Source organism: Panulirus ornatus, chromosome 10 (assembly GCF_036320965.1).
Source record: "Panulirus ornatus isolate Po-2019 chromosome 10, ASM3632096v1, whole genome shotgun sequence".
Taxonomy (NCBI): domain Eukaryota; kingdom Metazoa; phylum Arthropoda; class Malacostraca; order Decapoda; family Palinuridae; genus Panulirus; species Panulirus ornatus.
In genome coordinates this window covers 52,496,720-52,516,909 of record NC_092233.1, presented here as the reverse complement: position 1 = coordinate 52,516,909, position 20,190 = coordinate 52,496,720, and the positions used below count along the sequence as shown (strand labels likewise).

The following is a 20,190-nucleotide window of genomic DNA, read 5'->3' as shown; positions in this document are numbered from 1 at the left end:
ATCCAGGTTTCTTTCCCCATATATACTACCTATCTCTCCTCTCTTGTTATCTTGGTTACATCCACACATATTGAGACACTGCAGCCTGAACTTCCAAGGAGAATGAGCACTTCCTACTTAGCTCCTTCTGTTCTGCCTTTTAGAAATTCATATATAAGAATTGGTTGCCATCCCCTTCCCCCCAAACTTCCACCCCCTTTAGTTACCCTCTACAACTCACTGGGAATATGGAGGTAGAATTCTTTCTCCCCCTACCCCATATAATATATATGCTTTTTGATCATGCTTGATCATGGTTTCCGTGTTAGTGAGGTAACACCATGAATAGATGAAGAAAAGCTGCATCCGCTCACATCCATTCTCTATCTATCATATGTAATGCATTGAAACCACAGCTCCTTAAAAACAATTTGGCCTCACAGACCTTTCCATGGTTTGCCCTAGATGCTTCACATACTCTGGTTCAGTCCATCAACAGCATGTCGACCACTGTATAACACACTGTTCCAATTCACTTTATCCCAAGCATGCCTTTCACCCTCCAGCATATTCAAGCCCCAATCACTTAAAATCTTTTTCACTCAATCCTTCTATCTCCAATTTGATCTTCCTGCTCTTGTTCCCTCCACTTCTAGAACTCATATATCCTCTTTGTCAACCTTTCCTTACTCATTCTCTTCATATGTCCAAACCAGTTTAACACATCCCCTTCAGCTCTCTCAATTGCACTCTTCCTATCAACAAACCCCTCTCTTACCCTTTAATTACTTACTCAATCAAACCAACATACCACATATCATCCTTAAACATTTCATTTCCAACACACCCATGCTCCTCCACACAGTCTTACCCATGCTTTGCAGTGTATAATCATGTTGGGACTACTACCTTCAAACATACCCATTTTTGCACACAACAGAGTCTCTTTCCATGCATTTTTCACATTCTTCAGTGCTCCCAGAACCTTCACCCCCTCATCCACCCTATGATTCACTTTCACTTTTGTGGTTCCAGATGCTGCCATGTCCACTCCCAAGTATCCAAAACATATCACTTCCTCCAATTTTTCTGCATTCAAACTCACTCCCGAACTAAACTGTCCCTCAACTCTAATAAACCTTAAACCTTGGTTTTATTCACATTTCCACTTCACTTCCTTCTTTCAAACACCCTTCCAAATTCAGATACCACCTTCTGCAATTTCACACTCAAATCTGCAACCAGTGCAAACAACTGAATCATTTCCCAAGCCCTACAGACTACAAACTCACCTCTCTCTCCAAGACTCTTGCTTTTACCTCTCTCACCACCAAATCCAAACACAAATTAAACTACCATTGTGGCATCACACACCCCTGCCTCAGACCAACCTTTACTTGGAACCATTTAATTGCACACATTCAATATACCCTTGTTAAAAAACTTCTCACTGCTTCTATCAGCTTTACTCCCATACTATATATTCTATAGACCTTTCTCAAGGTAGATCTATCAACTTTATCATATGCTTTTTCTAGATCCATCAATGCCACATACAAATCCATTTGTTTCTCTAAATATTTCTTGCACACATTCTTCAAAGAAAACACCTGATCCACACATCCTCTACCACTTCTGAAAAAATACTGTTCCTCCCCAATCTGATACTCTGTACATGCCTTCACCCTCTCAATCACTACCCTCCCATACAACTTACCAGGCACACTCAAGAAACCTATACATCTGTAATTTGAACACTCATCTTTATCCCCATTGCCCTTATACAATGGCACTATACGTGCATCCGCCAATCCTCAGGCACCTCACCATGGCCCATACATAAATTGAAAAGCCTACCTAACCAACCATTAACACAGTTGCCCCCTTTTTTAAAAAACAAGTTCAACAGCAATACCATCCAGTCCAGCCACCTTGCCACATTTCATCCTCTGTAAGGCTTTTACCACATCTCTCTTCATCAAACCACTTTCCATGACTGTTACTTCACATACCACCCAAATCCAAAAGCCTAACTCTACCACCCTATGATCAAGCACATTCAACAGTCCTTCAAAACACTCACTCCATCAGCACCTATTATGGCATCCACTTTTACCCCTTCATCAATATTTCTGCATGTTCTGTAGTTTTTCGCACTTATTCTCCTTAATGTTTGCTAAAAGTCAACCATCAAATTCTTATTTACCCTCTTTTTCAGCCCTTGCAGCTTCCTCTTGACCTCCTGCCACTTTCTCTCATACATTCTCAATAATTTGCACTCCTTCCCTGTAAGTACCACCCAAACACTTCCCTTTCCTCTTTCACATGCTACATTACTTCTACATCCCGCCACTCACTACCCTTTGTAATCTGCCCACTCCCACCTTTTGCATGCCACATACATCTATCAAACATGCTGTCACTGCTCCTCTAAATATCACCCATTCCTCAGCTGATCCCTTTGCTTGATTTATTCTCACCTTTTGCCATTCTACATTCAATTTCTCCTGGTATTTCTTCAAGCAAGTCTCCTTTCCAAACTTGCTTACTTCCATCACTCTATTGTCACTGGTACTGTTTCTGTTTTCCTAAAACCTCTTCAAATCTTCATTCCTTGCCTCCACAGGATAGTGATCAGACAACCCACCAGTTGCTCCTCTCAGCACATTTACAACCAAAAGTCTTTCACAAACCTGTCACTTAATACTGATAGCTGGCCAATTCAAACAATATATATTGGGAAGAATAATTGTAAGAAAAAAGTGCATAGTAAAGTCATCATAGAAAATCTTTCAAAACTATTAAAGAACTGGATCATATATACAATTAAAGCAATTAGGGAACAATTTCAATGGTACCTGTATTAGCAAAACACACACTTCTCAGAGATGATCAAGCAGTAATAATGTGGGATTTTAGTTTTGGAGATTGACTTTGGAAATTTGGAATCTGGCTTTGGAAATTTGGAGTCTCATGGAGACAGAGTCCTTGAAACATAAGCTCGCAGAGTGTAAATAGGAAAAATTCCCATCCCAGCATGTCAATGAGCATTCTAGGGTCAGAGAGGCTGATACACTATTATTCTAGATCTTTTCTTCACCCACAGTAACATGGATATTGAAAATATCACACATGATACACCATTTGGAAAAAGAGACCATATAATGCTGGAGTTTAATTACATGGTAAATGAAGACATAAGAAGAGCAGCAATGGAACCTGGGTTAAGGAGGAAATGTAATCCAGGAAATTATACAGAACTCATAAATTTCCATGGAAAAATGAATTGGGAAAATGAGTTATGTAACCAGGTTTAAAAAGAGAGACATCCATAAGGATACATAATTTACTTCCAGCATTATATGTTCACTTTTCCAAAAAGTCCATCATGTGTGATATTCTCAATATCCATGTTACTGTGGGTAAAGAAAAGATCTACAATGACAGTGTATTAGTCCCTCTGATCCTAGAATGCTCAGTAACATGCTGGGATAGACATTTTTCCTATTTGCACTCTACAAGCTCATGCTTCAAAGACTCTTGTCTCCATGAGATTCCAAATTTCCAAAGTCAGTCTCCAAAACTGAAATCCCATATTATTACTACTTAATCATCTTTGAGGAGTGCATGTTTTGCTAATTCAAGTAGCATTGTAATTGCTCCCTAATTTCTTTTATTGTATATATGCTCTATTTCATTAATAATCAACATCAATATGCACTTCTTTCCTACAGTTATTCTTCCCATTACATATTATTTGGATTGGCCTGCTATCAATATTTCTTGAAACCTAAAGCTACCTCTTATTGTGAAGACCAATCCTCCTCCTTTGTCTTCTCTATCCCTCCTTGCTATCACATATATCTTTGGACACAATGGTGAGATCTCCTTAATCAGTTTTTTCTCCACAACTCCAAAATCAAGTGAATACTCTACTGAATTCAACCATATCTAAAGGTGTTTTACCTAACTTAAGTATCTCCTGGTTAGATTTCTCCAAACTGAATAAAACCATAATTAATCAATCCTCAAAGCTTGATTATACCCATCTGCTCTTTAACTTATTACAGAAACTGCATCTGCAATTTCTATAACCTCTTGGACCAGTAATTCTTTAATCAGCATTCCCTTTTTGTCATCCTTTTCTCTTTTTCTGAAATATGATCCTCTTTCATTCCAAAAGTCATCAGTGATTTATGTCTATCAACCTCCACCTTCACTAATCTCTCTAATTGTGGTACCACCCACTTTTCTGTGAAATCCCTCAATGATAATTCACCAACCTTTATGCTGGTGATTTTTCTAAAATCTCCCTTTAAGCTAACAAGCACTGATCCTGTATGCTTCAAAGCTTTCCAAACTTTTCACCTACTGGACCATAAATGAACTCAATTTTTTGTTTCTAACAGTGTATATTATTCTTTCAAAAGCTTCATCTAATTTTCTTTATGTTTTTTCTCTTGAGGCTCAGCCTCTATGACGTATGAAAATTTTCACTTTTTATTCATTTTACCTTCTTTTCCCTGATTAAAAAGAGAGACATACATAAGGATACATAATCAACCTCCAGCATTATATGACTTTTTCCAAAGGTTCATCATGTGTGACATTCTCAATATCCATGTTACTGTGGGTGAAGAAAAGATCTACAATGATAGTGTATCAATCCCTCTGATCCTAGAATGCTCAGTGACATGCTGGGATAGACATTTTTCCTGTTTGCACTCTACGAGCTCATGTTTCAGAGTCTCTGTCTCCATGAGATTCCAAATTTCCAAAGTCAGTCTCCAAAATTGAAATCCTTTAACATTTATACTTAATCATCTCTAAGGAGTGCATGTTTTGCTAATTCAAGTACCATCATAATTTCTCCTTAATTGCTTTTATTGTATATACTCTAGTTCATTAATAATCTTTGGAGGATTATATATGACCAACATCAATATGCACTTCTTTCCTACAGTTATTTTTCGTATCATATATCATTTGGATTGGCCAGCTACCAATATTTCTTAAAACCTAAATCTACCTCTTATTACGAAGACCAATCCTCCTCCTTTGTCTTCTCTGTCCCTCCTTGCTATTATATATATCTTTAGACAGTACAGGTGAGGTCTCTTTAATTAGTTTTGTCTACATAACTCCAAAATCAAGGAAATACTCTACTGAATTCAATCATACCTAGCTCAAGTATCTCCTGGCTAGATTTCTCCAAACTGAATAAAACCATAATTAATCAATCCTCAAAGCTTGATTATACCCTTCAACTCTTTCTTTTATTACAGAAACTACATCTGCAATTTCTATAACCTCTTGGAACAGTAATATATTAATCAGCATTCCCTTTTTGTCATCCTTTTCGCTTTTTCTGAAATATGATCCTCTTTCATTCCAAAAGTCATCAGTGATTTATGTCTATCAACCTCCACCTTTACTAATCTCCCTAACTTTGCTATCACATACTTTTCTGTGAAGTCCCTCAATGTTAATTCATCAACTTTTATGCTAATAATTTTTTCTAAAATCTCCCTTTAAGATAACAAGCACTGATCCTGTATGCATCACAGTTTTCTAAATTTATCATTCACTGGACCATAAATTAACTCAACTCTTCTGTTTCTAACTGTGTATAGAATTCTTTCAACAGCTTTACTTAATTTTCTGAGTATTTCACTATACCCAAGTCTCTGTCCCAGTGTTTAAATCATGCATTTTCTCTTAAGGCTCAGCCTATACGACACATGACCTTTTTTACTTTTCATTCATTTCACCTTCTTTTCCTTGATTAAAAAGAGACATACATAAGGATACATAATTAACGTACAGCATTATATGATCATTTTTTTCTAAAATGTCCATCATGTGTGGTATTCTCATTATCCATGTTACTGTGGGTGAAGAAAAGATCTAGAATGATAGTGTATCCCCTTCTCCATCCCTTAAAGTAAGGTGCCTTTGTTCATGCCCAGTGACTATATTCCTTAATTCCCTATGTTTCTCTCTCATCTAATGAGACCTTTCACGTTCTGTTATTTGCTCCCTAACTTTCTTTATTCCTCCTTCAACTGTGATAACATCTGATCCTGTTTTTTAACTAATTATTCTCACCTTGCGGTCTCAGATGAACTGTCCTTCAACCTTTGTGAAACCTACATATTCCTCATTCCTAATCCCCTTATTATGGAGCTAGTAACAACTGTTTGATTTTGGCATTTCCCCATGTCTATATCTATTTCTATTTACTCTTCAACTTACAAAAATTCTTTCCTTGCTTGGAATATCTGTGTACTTATCTTATTAATGCCTCTAGATGGATATTAACACAAGGTAAGAGACATTCTTGACAGATAATTATACACTGATATTCATGCCTCTATTTCAAGACTGCACACTTGAGCCTGGGTGGTGGCTGAGGTGGCAGTGCATGATAATATCTCCCCAGTCAGTCGACCTCCACCTGCATAAATGACAACATAATTTTGTGACTTTTCTTGGAAGAAAATTGAGCAGCTCTAGGCTAGATCTAGAGGACCAGGCAAAAGATGATCCTAAATTATTTGATGATGAAGATTTGTCTTCAGGTCATGTGGAGAGTGCTCTCATCCATACTAACTCTTTCAGCACTGACAGTTGACGAAAATAGGCATATGAAACTTTCCTAGGAAAAGTGGAGGCAGTATTGTCAGTGCCTGCCTGATCTTGATGGCACTGTGTCTGATTGGTGCAACTGGTAATTTTACAAACTTTTATAGTTTTGCTGTTATGAAAATATCAATAAAGCATAATGATTAGGATGAAAAAAGATTTATCAAGTAAGACAAAACATAACCAGTAATAAATTTTTCAGCGTATGCAAAATAAGAAATAAAATATGCAGAGTGGCAAATCACTTGATGCTCAGGTCTTACTCTCACTTTTTACTGTGTGCTGTAACATCTATGAAACACTTAAATGTTATCAAAATGAGAGTAGTGGACAAAATATACTTCGAAAGAAATTTCTATCATGGCCTTATGAATATCTTTGAAATTGTAAGGTTAGTATACTTAAAAACACTTTAACAACATAAATTCTGAGAACTGGACAGGAAGACTTGGTTAATTGTTATGGGGCTGAAAAACAGGCTGTACCTTTCTCTGATTACCTGGTTGGTATAACTCTCCTTCCCTTAGCTTATGGCCTCATGATTTCCTAGTACATTCAATATCTGTTCCCCAATTTTGTAAGAACAACAGTTAACCTATTGGTTCAAAATGTTATTCATCAAAAAAAAATGATAATAATAATAATAATAATAATAACAACAATAAAAGCTAGATGGCTGGCACATCAGTTGGGGATGATGTTTGTAAGTGATACAAAATTTTATTTCTCATTCACTGTTACTCTAAAATTTTTGTTCATAAGACATCTTTACTCATATCATTTCAATTATTCTCACTTCCTTTTGGTTCCTCATTCTTTACATAAGATTTATAAAATCATAGTTTGCTGACTCTGACAGCAATTATGAATCTTCAATTTCAATTTTCAAATCTTCCTGATCCCACTCCTATTCTACACCTCAATTTGCCTTAGTGAAATGATATATACAAGAGATGGCTCATTCAGAGGCTTCTTCACCATCCATTCTACTGCAACCCCCCCTCACACACACACACACACACACACACACACACACACACACAACTTCCTTGTAAAAAACAGGCTTGGGAGGCTACAGACCCTCCAAATCTCTTGGTAAATCAAGGCAATCTTGTCCACCATTGTAGATGGTGTTCCTGGAGCTTTTGTGTGTTAAAGGGAGAAAGTTTTACACTTGTGTTGCCACGTCTCTTAGCCTTCTATATATGAACAATGTCTTTACTTCCATATAAACACACACACACACACACACACACTTACACACATATACACTCCTGCCTGCTCTAAGTACTTATTTACTGACCAGCTCCAAGGGGAGGATGAACACCTGGGTTGGGTGTGTGCAATACATAGGAGAGCAATCAGGCAGAAATTGCCTGTTGCTCAAAAATATTATCCTTGTAATGTACATGTCACAATAAATGAACTAATCTATTATGAACATGTTACACCTATAAATCAATTTTGTAGACAGAGAGTTACAAAATCCCATACAGTATCTAGTACAGAAAGAAAAATTTCATATTGTCACCTTCAAATGGGAGATCTTTAACACTCATAGCAAATGTTGGAAAGCCCTGACAGTTGTTACTTAGCACACTGGTACAATCATCAGCAACCAAGGAAACAGATGAAATTCATTACTTATTGGGTATATAAATCAGAGATACAAAATTAGAAGCATATTAAGTTAATTAGCCATTTATAATGTACAGGTTATATCATCATTCACTTGAATACCAAAGAAAAACTATGAAAAATTAAAGAAAATTATCAGATTAGTCTAAATACAGTACCCATAAAATCTGAAGTACAGTATTCAAAAATGATACTTCTAAATTTCTATGTACAGCTAAACTTTCAACACCATCAAATCTAAGTGAGAGATAGTAAGATGATATTCACCTCAGTCTTTCCATTTATTTCCTAAAAATCAAAAACGCCCAATATAACATTGCGTTCATCAACCAAAGCCTTGGCCTGCATTAATTTCATGTTACCTAATCATTAAAACTCTTGTAATCAAGAAAAATTGTTAACTTGCCTGTTTCCATGAACGTGGGAGGCACAGAAGGCAAAGGAATAGTGGATGAGGGTTGGGTCAATCATCTGGCCCTTCTCTGCTCGGTCAAGAAGGTCTTCCAGATAACAAAGATGTCTGTAACAGCCCCGGACACCATAGCGAGCCTGGTACTCATCAAGTACAAAAATCTGACCAGGACTGAACCATCCCTACGGGTAAATATGAAAATGTTTTATTACCATATTTCAATAGTTAGTACATAGGGTACTGAAACCCAATGTATCAGTATCACAAAACTTAAATGATGCTTTATGTTAAGCACAATATATCATCAGTAACATATTTCCCTGCCTAAAATTGTATGTTTTCATTAATTTGATCAAAGTATTTTTTTCAGATTTGCATCCTCTTCAGGTGTACACTTACTTTTGCTCTTCCATCCTAACCTATGGTCTTCACACACAACTCCCTCCCACATACTAAACCAGTGTTTCTATAGATACATATAGAACCAAATTCAAGAGATGTGGGGCCCCTACCATCAGAATATCATCATCAAATCATTGATTCATATAAATTTACAGTGCCTAACAATATTTTCATTCTTTCACCGATTATTATGAACTAAAACATAAAATGAAAACATTTCCTTTATCACAAAATGTTGAATGGAACACTGTTTGACTAAAAAAAAAAAAAAATCAGTAAAAAATACTTATTAGTGAAAATTAAGAAATTTTCTAGAAAACCTAAGGAGTTTTGGTGTTTCTGATCATTCATTTCATTTGATTTTGTTTTAGGGAAACAGTATAGGTTTTAAATTACATATCCAGCTACTTCAAAAATACTAATTTTTTGGTCTTCCAGACTATTTTTTCATTTGAACTCATTTTCTAAGAAGTGCTAAAGAGATTTTTGTATTTTCCCATCTTTTGTTTTGGCATGATGGTCATTGTGATTACATGAAGCTAATCAAATACCAGGAGCTGACATGAGATCTCTGACTGATATTATTCTTAATTATCAAAATGTCATCAAAAAGACCAGTAAATGACTTAAAGAGTGCTCTTCCTGGAAAACATAAACAATTCACAAACTGTTGCACAAAAGGTGGAATTATTGAAAGGACTGGAAAAACAAGTCTAAAGAAGGGAAACCAATGAAGACTATTAGGCAAGAGCTTCTATATTTCATGAACTGAGGAAGAGTAAGGCTAAATCACAGAGACTTTTTGCAGACAGTGATGTATCAGAGTTTGACTAAGTACATAACTCATCATACAGCAAAGAACACTGATGTGGATGAGGTTCTGTATGAGATTCTGTATAAATGGCTTTGTCAATGGAGGAGCAAGTAAGTAATGGTGCCTGGCCAGGTCATAAATGAGCAAGCCAAGCACTATCATCAAGAAATGAACACTGAACAAATATATGCATGTCCCAAAGGTTGGTTGGCTACATCTAAATTGCACCATGGTATTCTTGAGTTAAAGACGTGAAGAAAACTGTCAGCTGACCATGAGGCAATTGGACATAATGTTAATGAATTTGCACAATTAGTTACTGTGAAGAATTTGACTGCCAACCAAATTCTTCATGCAGATGAAACTGAACTGGTTTGGCAAGGCACTCTTACGAAAATATCAACAAGTGCAGATGAGGTGGCACCACATGGCATTGAAGATTCTAAGAAAAGGGTAACCATTCTTGCCTGCTGAAATGCATCAGGGAAACAAAGTCAAACTGCTTGTAACTGAAAAAAAAATAGGTAGTAGTTGGTAGGTAGCCACCAACCAGGGAGGTATATTACCAGTAGTATATTACCAGTACTACCCGTCTGAGTATTGGGAAAGTTAGTGACAGCTTCATAGTGAGCCAGCACTTTAATGGTTGTCAAGTTACACTACTTTGACCTAAGTTGCTGTCTTTTCTTTCTGACTCATCCATATATAGACTGCTGGCATCCTATTCATAAATACATAATTTCTCCTTATCACACATAATACATAACAATACTGTGCTAGAGTTGCCCTCTGCTGGTGGCCTGTTAAGGGGGAAGCACCAAAGGCTGAGAGACATCAATGGATTTCAACAGTTATAGAGACTCTTCTGCCAAGGCCACTCCATTGAGGAGGTTTCCAAATGGAATGGTAAACAGAAGTATTGATAGATAGAGATAGATACCTCGTCCTTATGCTTTTAAAGGTGTTACAATATTAACTGTACATTTCAGAGCCAATAAATAGATCTTTTCTTTCTTTCATACTATTCGCCATTTCCCGCATTAGCGAGGTAGCGTTAAGAACAGAGGACTGAGCCTCTGAGGGAATATCCTCACCTGGTCCCCTTCTCTGTTCCTTCTTTTGGAAAATTAAAAAATGAGAGGGGAGGATTTCCAGCCCCCGCTCCCTTCCCTTTTAGTCGCCTTCTACGACACGCAGGGAATACGTGGGAAGTATTCTTTCTCCCCTATCCCCAGGGATAGGGGAGAAAGATAACAACACATATATCTTTGGAGTGATTTCAAGACCATTTTAGAAAAGACACTCATGCCTATTGTATTTCCTAGTCTTAATCGAGATGGCAAAATCCTCTTAGTTCTTGAATGACTGTTCTCCACACCCTGATGCACACCTTTTGATTTAAGATAATTTGTTTTTGGTGTTTATCTATCACCAAACTGCAAGTCTTTAATCCAACCAATAGATCAAAGTATTCTGTATCCTACGAAGTACCCATACAGAGCACAGTTCATGAGAAGAATGATACATGCATGGAGCAGAAGTTTTGGAGTGGATGCATCTAAAAAGAATTTCATCTTTAAGGATGTCATATGTACTACTGATAGAGCATGGGACAAGGTAACTGTAGACACACAGAAGAATGGGTTGTAAAACTTATATCCACCCTTGTGGTTCAGTGATAAGAAGAATGAATATGATGGGGGGAAGGATACACAGGTCTATTTTGTAGCTATGATGGAGAGATCATATGCATGGTATGGGGGGGAAGGATACACAGGTCTATTTTGTAGCTATGATGGAGAGATCATATGCATGGTTATGAACCCTGAGGAAGATGAAGTGAAAGAGAATGATGATGGGGAAGGATACACAGGTCTATTTTGTAGCTATGATGGAGAGATCATATGCATGGTTATGAACCCTGAGGAAGATGAAGTGAAAGAGAATGATGATGATGATGATGATGATGATGATGATGATGATGACAACAACAAGAACACTCATGAAATACTTTCAATATATCAGTGTGTTAAATATGTGAGGATCTCACTGGGGTTCTAGAGAAGAGATCTTTTATATCTGAATAAGGTATAGTGAATGTGTATCAGATATAAAAATCTTTCTAAAGAAAAACATACACTGGATGCTATCTTAACATAAAAGAAAAGTGTAAGTCTACCAGTTTTCTAACCCATCATCCCAGTTACCAAGGGAAGAGTACCTGTATATTCCGACCTTTAACATTCTGTGCCATGCACATCTGACATCTCTTCCCCATTTTCAACAAGGTAAGGAGATATGTGTATATCTAGAAATCTTAACATGATGAGCAGAATGTATAAAGATAATTGCTAGTACAGGTACACCACCGAATTTCCGGTAACTGCTGGTTCGGCACCTCATTTAGTCCGGACAAAATTATGTGAGGGAACCTGAAATTACCGCAGCCACCAGACTAGTTTACTGGGTGGCCACAGACGGCGTTGTGTGCAGGGCACACTTATTTACATTCTTTACACTGCACTTGTTGGTGATGATACCACAAGTCTGAGAGATTCTTAGCTTATTTTGCTTAAATTTAACCCTAACTAAGACATATGAGAGTGTTAGTTGTGGTTTCATATGTAAACACCAGTCCATATGGATCCAAGATAAAGTAGAACTGTTGAAAAGAATGGACCATGGTGTTTCAGTGCGTGAGCTGTGTGACATCAACAGTATTGGTTCATCAACTGTTTATGATATATATAAGCAAAGGGAGAAAATATTGAAATTTTAGGGAGACAGCAATTCCAAGAAGCAAATGACCATTATAAAAACTATGAAAGATTGTAAGAGTACTGAGCACGATCAAGTGATGATGGGATGGTTTTGACACCATCAGAGAGATGGAGTAGACTTGTCAGGTAGCGTGATAATGGACCAGGCTAAGTTGTTCCATAGAGAACTTAAATTACAACATGAGCATGACTATAGTGAAGAATGGCTTCAAAGATTCAAGAAGCATCATGGAATTTTCATGAATAAAGTGTGTGGAGAAAAGCAGTCTGCAAACCACAAAGGAGCTGCTGAGTAGGTGGACGAATTTGTGAAACTCATAGCTGACGAGCACCTCAGTCCTAAGCATGTGTATAATTCAGATGAAACTGCATTATTCTAGCGATGCACACCTAGGAAAACACTAACAACAGAAGACAAGAACACCGCATAGGATTCAAACAATCTAAGGACAGACATACCATCTTAAGGTGCTCAAACATTTAATTGCTTAATTTAAATTTCTAGCAGTCCATGGTATACTTTAGACATATATAATCAGTGGGTTAGAGGTGTGTTGATGAATCATTATTACATGACCATGGTTGGTCCGGCAAAATGGTTAATTCAGCAAGGATTTGGAACCAAGGGTGCCGGAAAATCGGTGGTGTACTTGTATAAGAAAATTACATCAATTTCTTTATTTCAATGCACAATCTACCATGAATGCATGCTGATCTGTTTCATACAATCTAACACTCAGGCACTGAAGGCAAGGAACATGCCTTCCCTCAGCAACACACTCTCACCTTCCAGATACACTTCTACCTAACAAACTCAACCTTCAAACAGTTTATCCCTCCAAGCACTCTCTTCACCAACACCCTCCAGCTGTGAAATTAGCAATGTCTGTTACGCAATTGCCTTTCTTAAGACATACGTAAATCTGTTGTTTCAATGTAAACTTTCAAGTTCCATCACTGATATATCACTGAATATTGTTAATTTTAGAAGGTATGAACCTTAAAAATCCAACATTCAGAAACAGACTTTTGAAGTAAATCATTCAAGCACAGTATTTAAACTCCCTTAATTTACTGTAAGTGCTCAGTTGGTACTATCAAGGTGGCTAACTGATGATACAGTTTACTACTATAACATAACACCTTCTTTTCTATGTTTCATGTTTAGAGGCAATGCTGTCAGAATCACTATTTGTAATTACCAGAAAATATTTCACAAGAATTATAAAAGAGGATGAAAAATTAGACTTTTATATCAGTCTTTAAGAGGAGAAAGTAGATGTCTCTGAACCCATAGCTAAGTTTAGCTGCTTTTGGCATTGTTGTCAAAATTAACCAAATACCTTTACAGCAAAAGAGTGGTGGATGAACGAAAATAAATGCAGATAGCACACAGAAATTCAAGAAGTTATACGACAACCAAAAGAGTTTAAGAGAGAGAACCCCATGAGTGTAAATCCCATCCGTATAGTACAAATAGTTAATTTGTCAAATTACACCATTGCAACGAGAAGTTCTCTGATAAGACTGTGCTCTGTTCCATTAAACAAGGATATCAAAGCCTCGCAAAAGGTGACTTTTCACTCATGATGTAATCTCAAAAAAAGCAGTCCAATGATATCTCTCTCTGTCTGTCTGTCTCTCACATCATTGTTTAGTGACCAAATTTTTGTGGTCATCCCTACATACTAAATGGTGATGGCAGTAACATCTCAGTATGTAGGGATAACCACAAAAATGCAACCTCTAAACACTGTCATGAAAATGATCACCCCATAGATCTTGAAAATCCCATTATTTCGTACCCCTCTGCTTATTATGCTACACATAATGTCACTGAATCTGTCCTTATTGCTAATACTAAGAATTTGTCCCCAGGCAATTTCAAAGCCCATAACATTGTTAATCAAATCATTATAAGAAAATTACCTAAAAACGAAACATAAAAAATGTTGTTCATGACACCCAGCTACCCAGGTCATTCCCCGCTACCTGACTACCCTGAATCATTCTCCCTTCCAAGGGTTAAGACCAGACATAGCAGACAATGCTTCACCCAAAAAGAGTGGTGTTCGATGGTGGGAACCAAGTGTGATGTTGGGATTTAAATAACTTTGTTAAGCACTAGCATCTGACGAGGTTGATTGTCTCCATGAAACATGTCTTGCCACACGTACAGAAAAAAAACATGTTAAATAAAACTGCATTTGAAGCATCTAGGGTAAACCATGTAAAGGTCTATGGGGCCGGGATGTGGATAGGGAACAGTGGTTTCGGTGCATTATACATGATATCTAGAGACTGAGTGTGAATGAATGTGGCCTTTTTTGTCAGTTTTTCTATTGTTACCTCACTGAAGAGGGGGCAGCGATGCTGTTTCCTATGGAGTGGGGTAGGAATAGGAATGGACAAAGGAAAACAAGTGTGAATATGCATATGTGTATAAATCTGTGTATGTGCAAGGAAATGTATGCATATGTAAATAAGTATATGTATGTACCCGTTAGTATATGGGCGTTTATGTATATAAACATGTATACGAGTGGAGTGGCCATTCTTAGCCTATATCCAGGTACTACCTTGCTAATGCGAAAAACATTCATTATGCATAATATGTATATATATATATATATATATATATATATATATATATATATATATATATATATATATATATATATATATATATATATCTTTCTTTTCTTTCATACTATTCGCCATTTCCTGCATTAGCAAGGTTGCGTTAGGAACAGAGGACTGGGCCTCTGAGGGAATATCCTCACCTGGCCCCATTCTCTGTTACTTCTTTTGGAAAATTAAAAAAAAAACGGGAGGGGAATATTTCCAGCCACCTGCTCCCTCCCCTTTTAGTCGCCTTCTACAACATGCAGGGAATACATGGGAAGTATTCTTTCTATCCTATCCCCAGGGATATGTATATATATATATATATATATATATATATATATATATATATATATATATATATATATATAAATATATATATTTTTTTTTTCTTTTTTTTTTTGCTTTGTCGCTGTCTCCCGCGTTTGCGAGGTAGCGCAAGGAAACAGACGAAAGAAATGGCCCAACCCACCCCCATACATATGTATATACATACGTCCACACACGCAAATATACATACCTACACAGCTTTCCATGGTTTACCCAAGACGCTTCACATGCCCTGATTCAATCCACTGACAGCACGTCAACCCCGGTATACCACATCGCTCCAATTCACTCTATTCCTTGCCCTCCTTTCACCCTCCTGCATGTTCAGGCCCTGATCACACAAAATATTTTTCACTCCATCTTTCCACCTCCAATTTGGTCTCCCTCTTCTCCTCGTTCCCTCCACCTCCGACACATATATCCTCTTGGTCAATCTTTCCTCACTCATTCTCTCCATGTGCCCAAACCATTTCAAAACACCCTCTTCTGCTCTCTCAACCACGCTCTTTTTATTTCCACACATCTCTCTTACCCTTACGTTACTTACTCAATCAAACCACCTCACACCACACATTGTCCTCAAAAATCTCATTTCCAGCACATCCATCCTCCTGCGCACAACTCTATCCATAGCCCACGCCTCGCAACCAAACAACACTGTTGGAACAACTATTCCATCAAACATACCCATTTTTGCTTTCCGAGAAAATGTTCTCGACTTCCACACATTCTTCAAGGCTCCCAGAATTTTCGCCCCCTCCCCCACCCTATGATCCACTTCCGCTTCCATGGTTCCATGCACTGCCAGATCCACTCCCAGATATCTAAAACACTTTACTTCCTCCAGTTTTTCTCCATTCAAACTTACCTCCCAATTGACTTGATCCTCAACCCTACTGTACCTAATAACCTTGCTCTTATTCACATTTACTCTTAACTTTCTTCTTTCACACACTTTACCAAACTCAGTCACCAGCTTCTGCAGTTTCTCAAATGAATCAGCCACCAGTGCTGTATCATCAGCGAACAACAACTGACTCACTTCCCAAGCTCTCTCATCACCAACAGACTGCATACTTGCCCCTCTTTCCAAAACTCTTGCATTCACCTCCCTAACAACACCATCCATAAACAAATTAAACAACCATGGAGACATCACACACCCCTGCCGCAAACCTACATTCACTGAGAACCAATCACTTTCCTCTCTTCCTACACGTACACATGCCTTACATCCTCGATAAAAACTTTTCACTGCTTCTAACAACTTGCCTCCCACACCATATATTCTTAATACCTTCCACAGAGCATCTCTATCCACTCTATCATATGCCTTCTCCAGATCCATGAATGCTACATACAAATCCATTTGCTTTTCTAAGTATTTCTCACATACATTCTTCAAAGCAAACACCTGATCCACACATCCTCTACCACTTCTGAAACCACACTGCTCTTCCCCAATCTGATGCTCTGTACATGCCTTCACCCTCTCAATCAATACCCTCCCATATAATTTACCAGGAATACTCAACAAACTTATACGTCTGTAATTTGAGCACTCACTCTTATCCCCTTTGCCTTTGTACAATGGCACTATGCACGCATTCCGCCAATCCTCAGGCACCTCACCATGAGTCATACATACATTAAATAATCTTACCAACCAGTCAATAATACAGTCACCCCCTTTTTTAATAAATTCCACTGCAATACCATCCAAATCTGCTGCCTTGCCGGCTTTCATCTTCCGCAAACCTTTTACTACCTCCTCTCTGTTTACCAAATCATTTTCCCTAACCCTCTCACTTTGCACACCACCTTGACCAAAACACCCTATATCTGCCACTCTATCAACAAACACATTCAACAAACCTTCAAAATACTCACTCCATCTCCTTCTCACATCACCACTACTTGTTATCACCTCCCCATTTGCGCCCTTCACTGAAGTTCCCATTTGCTCCCTTGTCTTACGCACATATATATATATATATATATATATATATATATATATATATATATATATATATATATATATATATATATATTATTTTTTTCAAACTATTCGCCATTTTCCGCGTTAGCGAGGTAGCGTTAAGAACAGAGGACTGGGCCATTGAGGGAATATCCTCACCTGGCCCCCTTCTCTGTTACTTCTTTTGGAAAATTAAAAAAAATTGAGAGGGGAGGATTTCCAGCCCCTTGCTCCCTCCCCTTTTAGTCGCCTTCTACGACACGCAGGGAATACGTGGGAAGTATTCTTTCTCCCCTATCCCCAGGGATAATATATATATATATATATATATATATATATATATATATATATATATATATATATATTTTTTTTTTTTTTTTTTTTTATACTTTGTCGCTGTCTCCCGCGTCTGCGAGGTAGCGCAAGGAAACAGACGAAAGAAATGGCCCAACCCCCCCCATACACATGTACATACGTCCACACACGCAAATATACATACCTACACAGCTTTCCATGGTTTACCCCAGACGCTTCACATGCCTTGATTCAATCCACTGACAGCACGTCAACCCCTGTATACCACATCGCTCCAATTCACTCTATTCCTTGCCCTCCTTTCACCCTCCTGCATGTTCAGGCCCCGATCACACAAAATCTTTTTCACTCCATCTTTCCACCTCCAATTTGGTCTCCCTCTTCTCCTCGTTCCCTCCACCTCCGACACATATATCCTCTTGGTCAATCTTTCCTCACTCATTCTCTCCATGTGCCCAAACCATTTCAAAACACCCTCTTCTGCTCTCTCAACCACGCTCTTTTTATTTCCACACATCTCTCTTACCCTTACGTTACTCACTCGCTCAAACCACCTCACACCACACATTGTCCTCAAACATCTCATTTCCAGCACATCCATCCTCCTGCGCACATCTCTATCCATAGCCCACGCCTCGCAACCATACAACATTGTTGGAACCACTATTCCTTCAAACATACCCATTTTTGCTTTCCGAGATAATGTTCTCGACTTCCACACATTTTTCAAGGCTCCCAAAATTTTCGCCCCCTCCCCCACCCTATGATCCACTTCCGCTTCCATGGTTCCATCCGCTGACAGATCCACTCCCAGATATCTAAAACACTTCACTTCCTCCAGTTTTTCTCCATTCAAACTCACCTCCCAATTGACTTGACCCTCACCCCTACTGTACCTAATAACCTTGCTCTTATTCACATTTACTCTTAACTTTCTTCTTCCACACACTTTACCAAACTCAGTCACCAGCTTCTGCAGTTTCTCACATGAATCAGCCACCAGCGCTGTATCATCAGCGAACAACAACTGACTCACTTCCCAAGCTCTCTCATCCCCAACAGACTTCATACTTGCCCCTCTTTCCAGGACTCTTGCATTTACCTCCCTAACAACCCCATCCATAAACAAATTAAACAACCATGGAGACATCACACACCCCTGCCGCAAACCTACATTCACTGAGAACCAATCACTTTCCTCTCTTCCTACACGTACACATGCCTTACATCCTCGATAAAAACTTTTCACTGCTTCTAACAACTTGCCTCCCACACCATATATTCTTAATACCTTCCACAGAGCATCTCTATCAACTCTATCATATGCCTTCTCCAGATCCATAAATGCTACATACAAATCCATTTGCTTTTCTAAGTATTTCTCACATACATTCTTCAAAGCAAACACCTGATCCACACATCCTCTACCACTTCTGAAACCGCACTGCTCTTCCCCAATCTGATGCTCTGTACATGCCTTCACCCTCTCAATCAATACCCTCCCATATAATTTACCAGGAATACTCAACAAACTTATACCTCTGTAATTTGAGCACTCACTCTTATCCCCTTTGCCTTTGTACAATGGCACTATGCACGCATTCCGCCAATCCTCAGGCACCTCACCATGAGTCATACATACATTAAATAACCTTACCAACCAGTCAACAATACAGTCACCCCCCTTTTTAATAAATTCCACTGCAATACCATCCAAACCTGCTGCCTTGCCGGCTTTCATCTTCCGCAAAGCTTTTACTACCTCTTCTCTGTTTACCAAATCATTTTCCCTAACCCTCTCACTTTGCACACCACCTCGACCAAAACACCCTATATCTGCCACTCTGTCATCAGACACATTCAACAAACCTTCAAAATACTCATTCCATCTCCTTCTCACATCACCGCTACTTGTTATCACCTCCCCATTTACGCCCTTCACTGAAGTTCCCATTTGCTCCCTTGTCTTACGCACCCTATTTACCTCCTTCCAGAACATCTTTTTTATATATATATATATCTATTTATTTATTTATTTATTCATTTATTTTGCTTTGTCGCTGTCTCCCGCGTTAGCGAGGTAGCGCAAGGATACAGACAAAATAAATGGCCCAAACCACCCACATACACATGTATATACATACACGTCCACCCACGCAAATATACATACCTATACATCTCATACATATATATAGACACACAGACATTTTTTTTTATTTTTTTTTTTGGCTTTGTCGCTGTCTCCCGTGTTTGCGAGGTAGCGCAAGGAAAC

The 20,190-nt window shown here is 38.1% G+C and overlaps 1 protein-coding gene across 1 annotated transcript in view; it reads right to left on the bottom strand.

Moving 5' to 3' along the window:
- The window catches only part of Cadps (calcium-dependent secretion activator 1), a 1,554,015-nt gene that overhangs the window by 311,431 nt on the left and 1,222,394 nt on the right, over positions 1-20,190 (bottom strand). Inside the window, exon 19 of the mRNA XM_071665310.1 lies at positions 8,669-8,856. Within this exon, the coding sequence (XP_071521411.1) occupies positions 8,669-8,856 (188 nt within the window). The remainder of the gene's footprint in view (positions 1-8,668; positions 8,857-20,190) is intronic.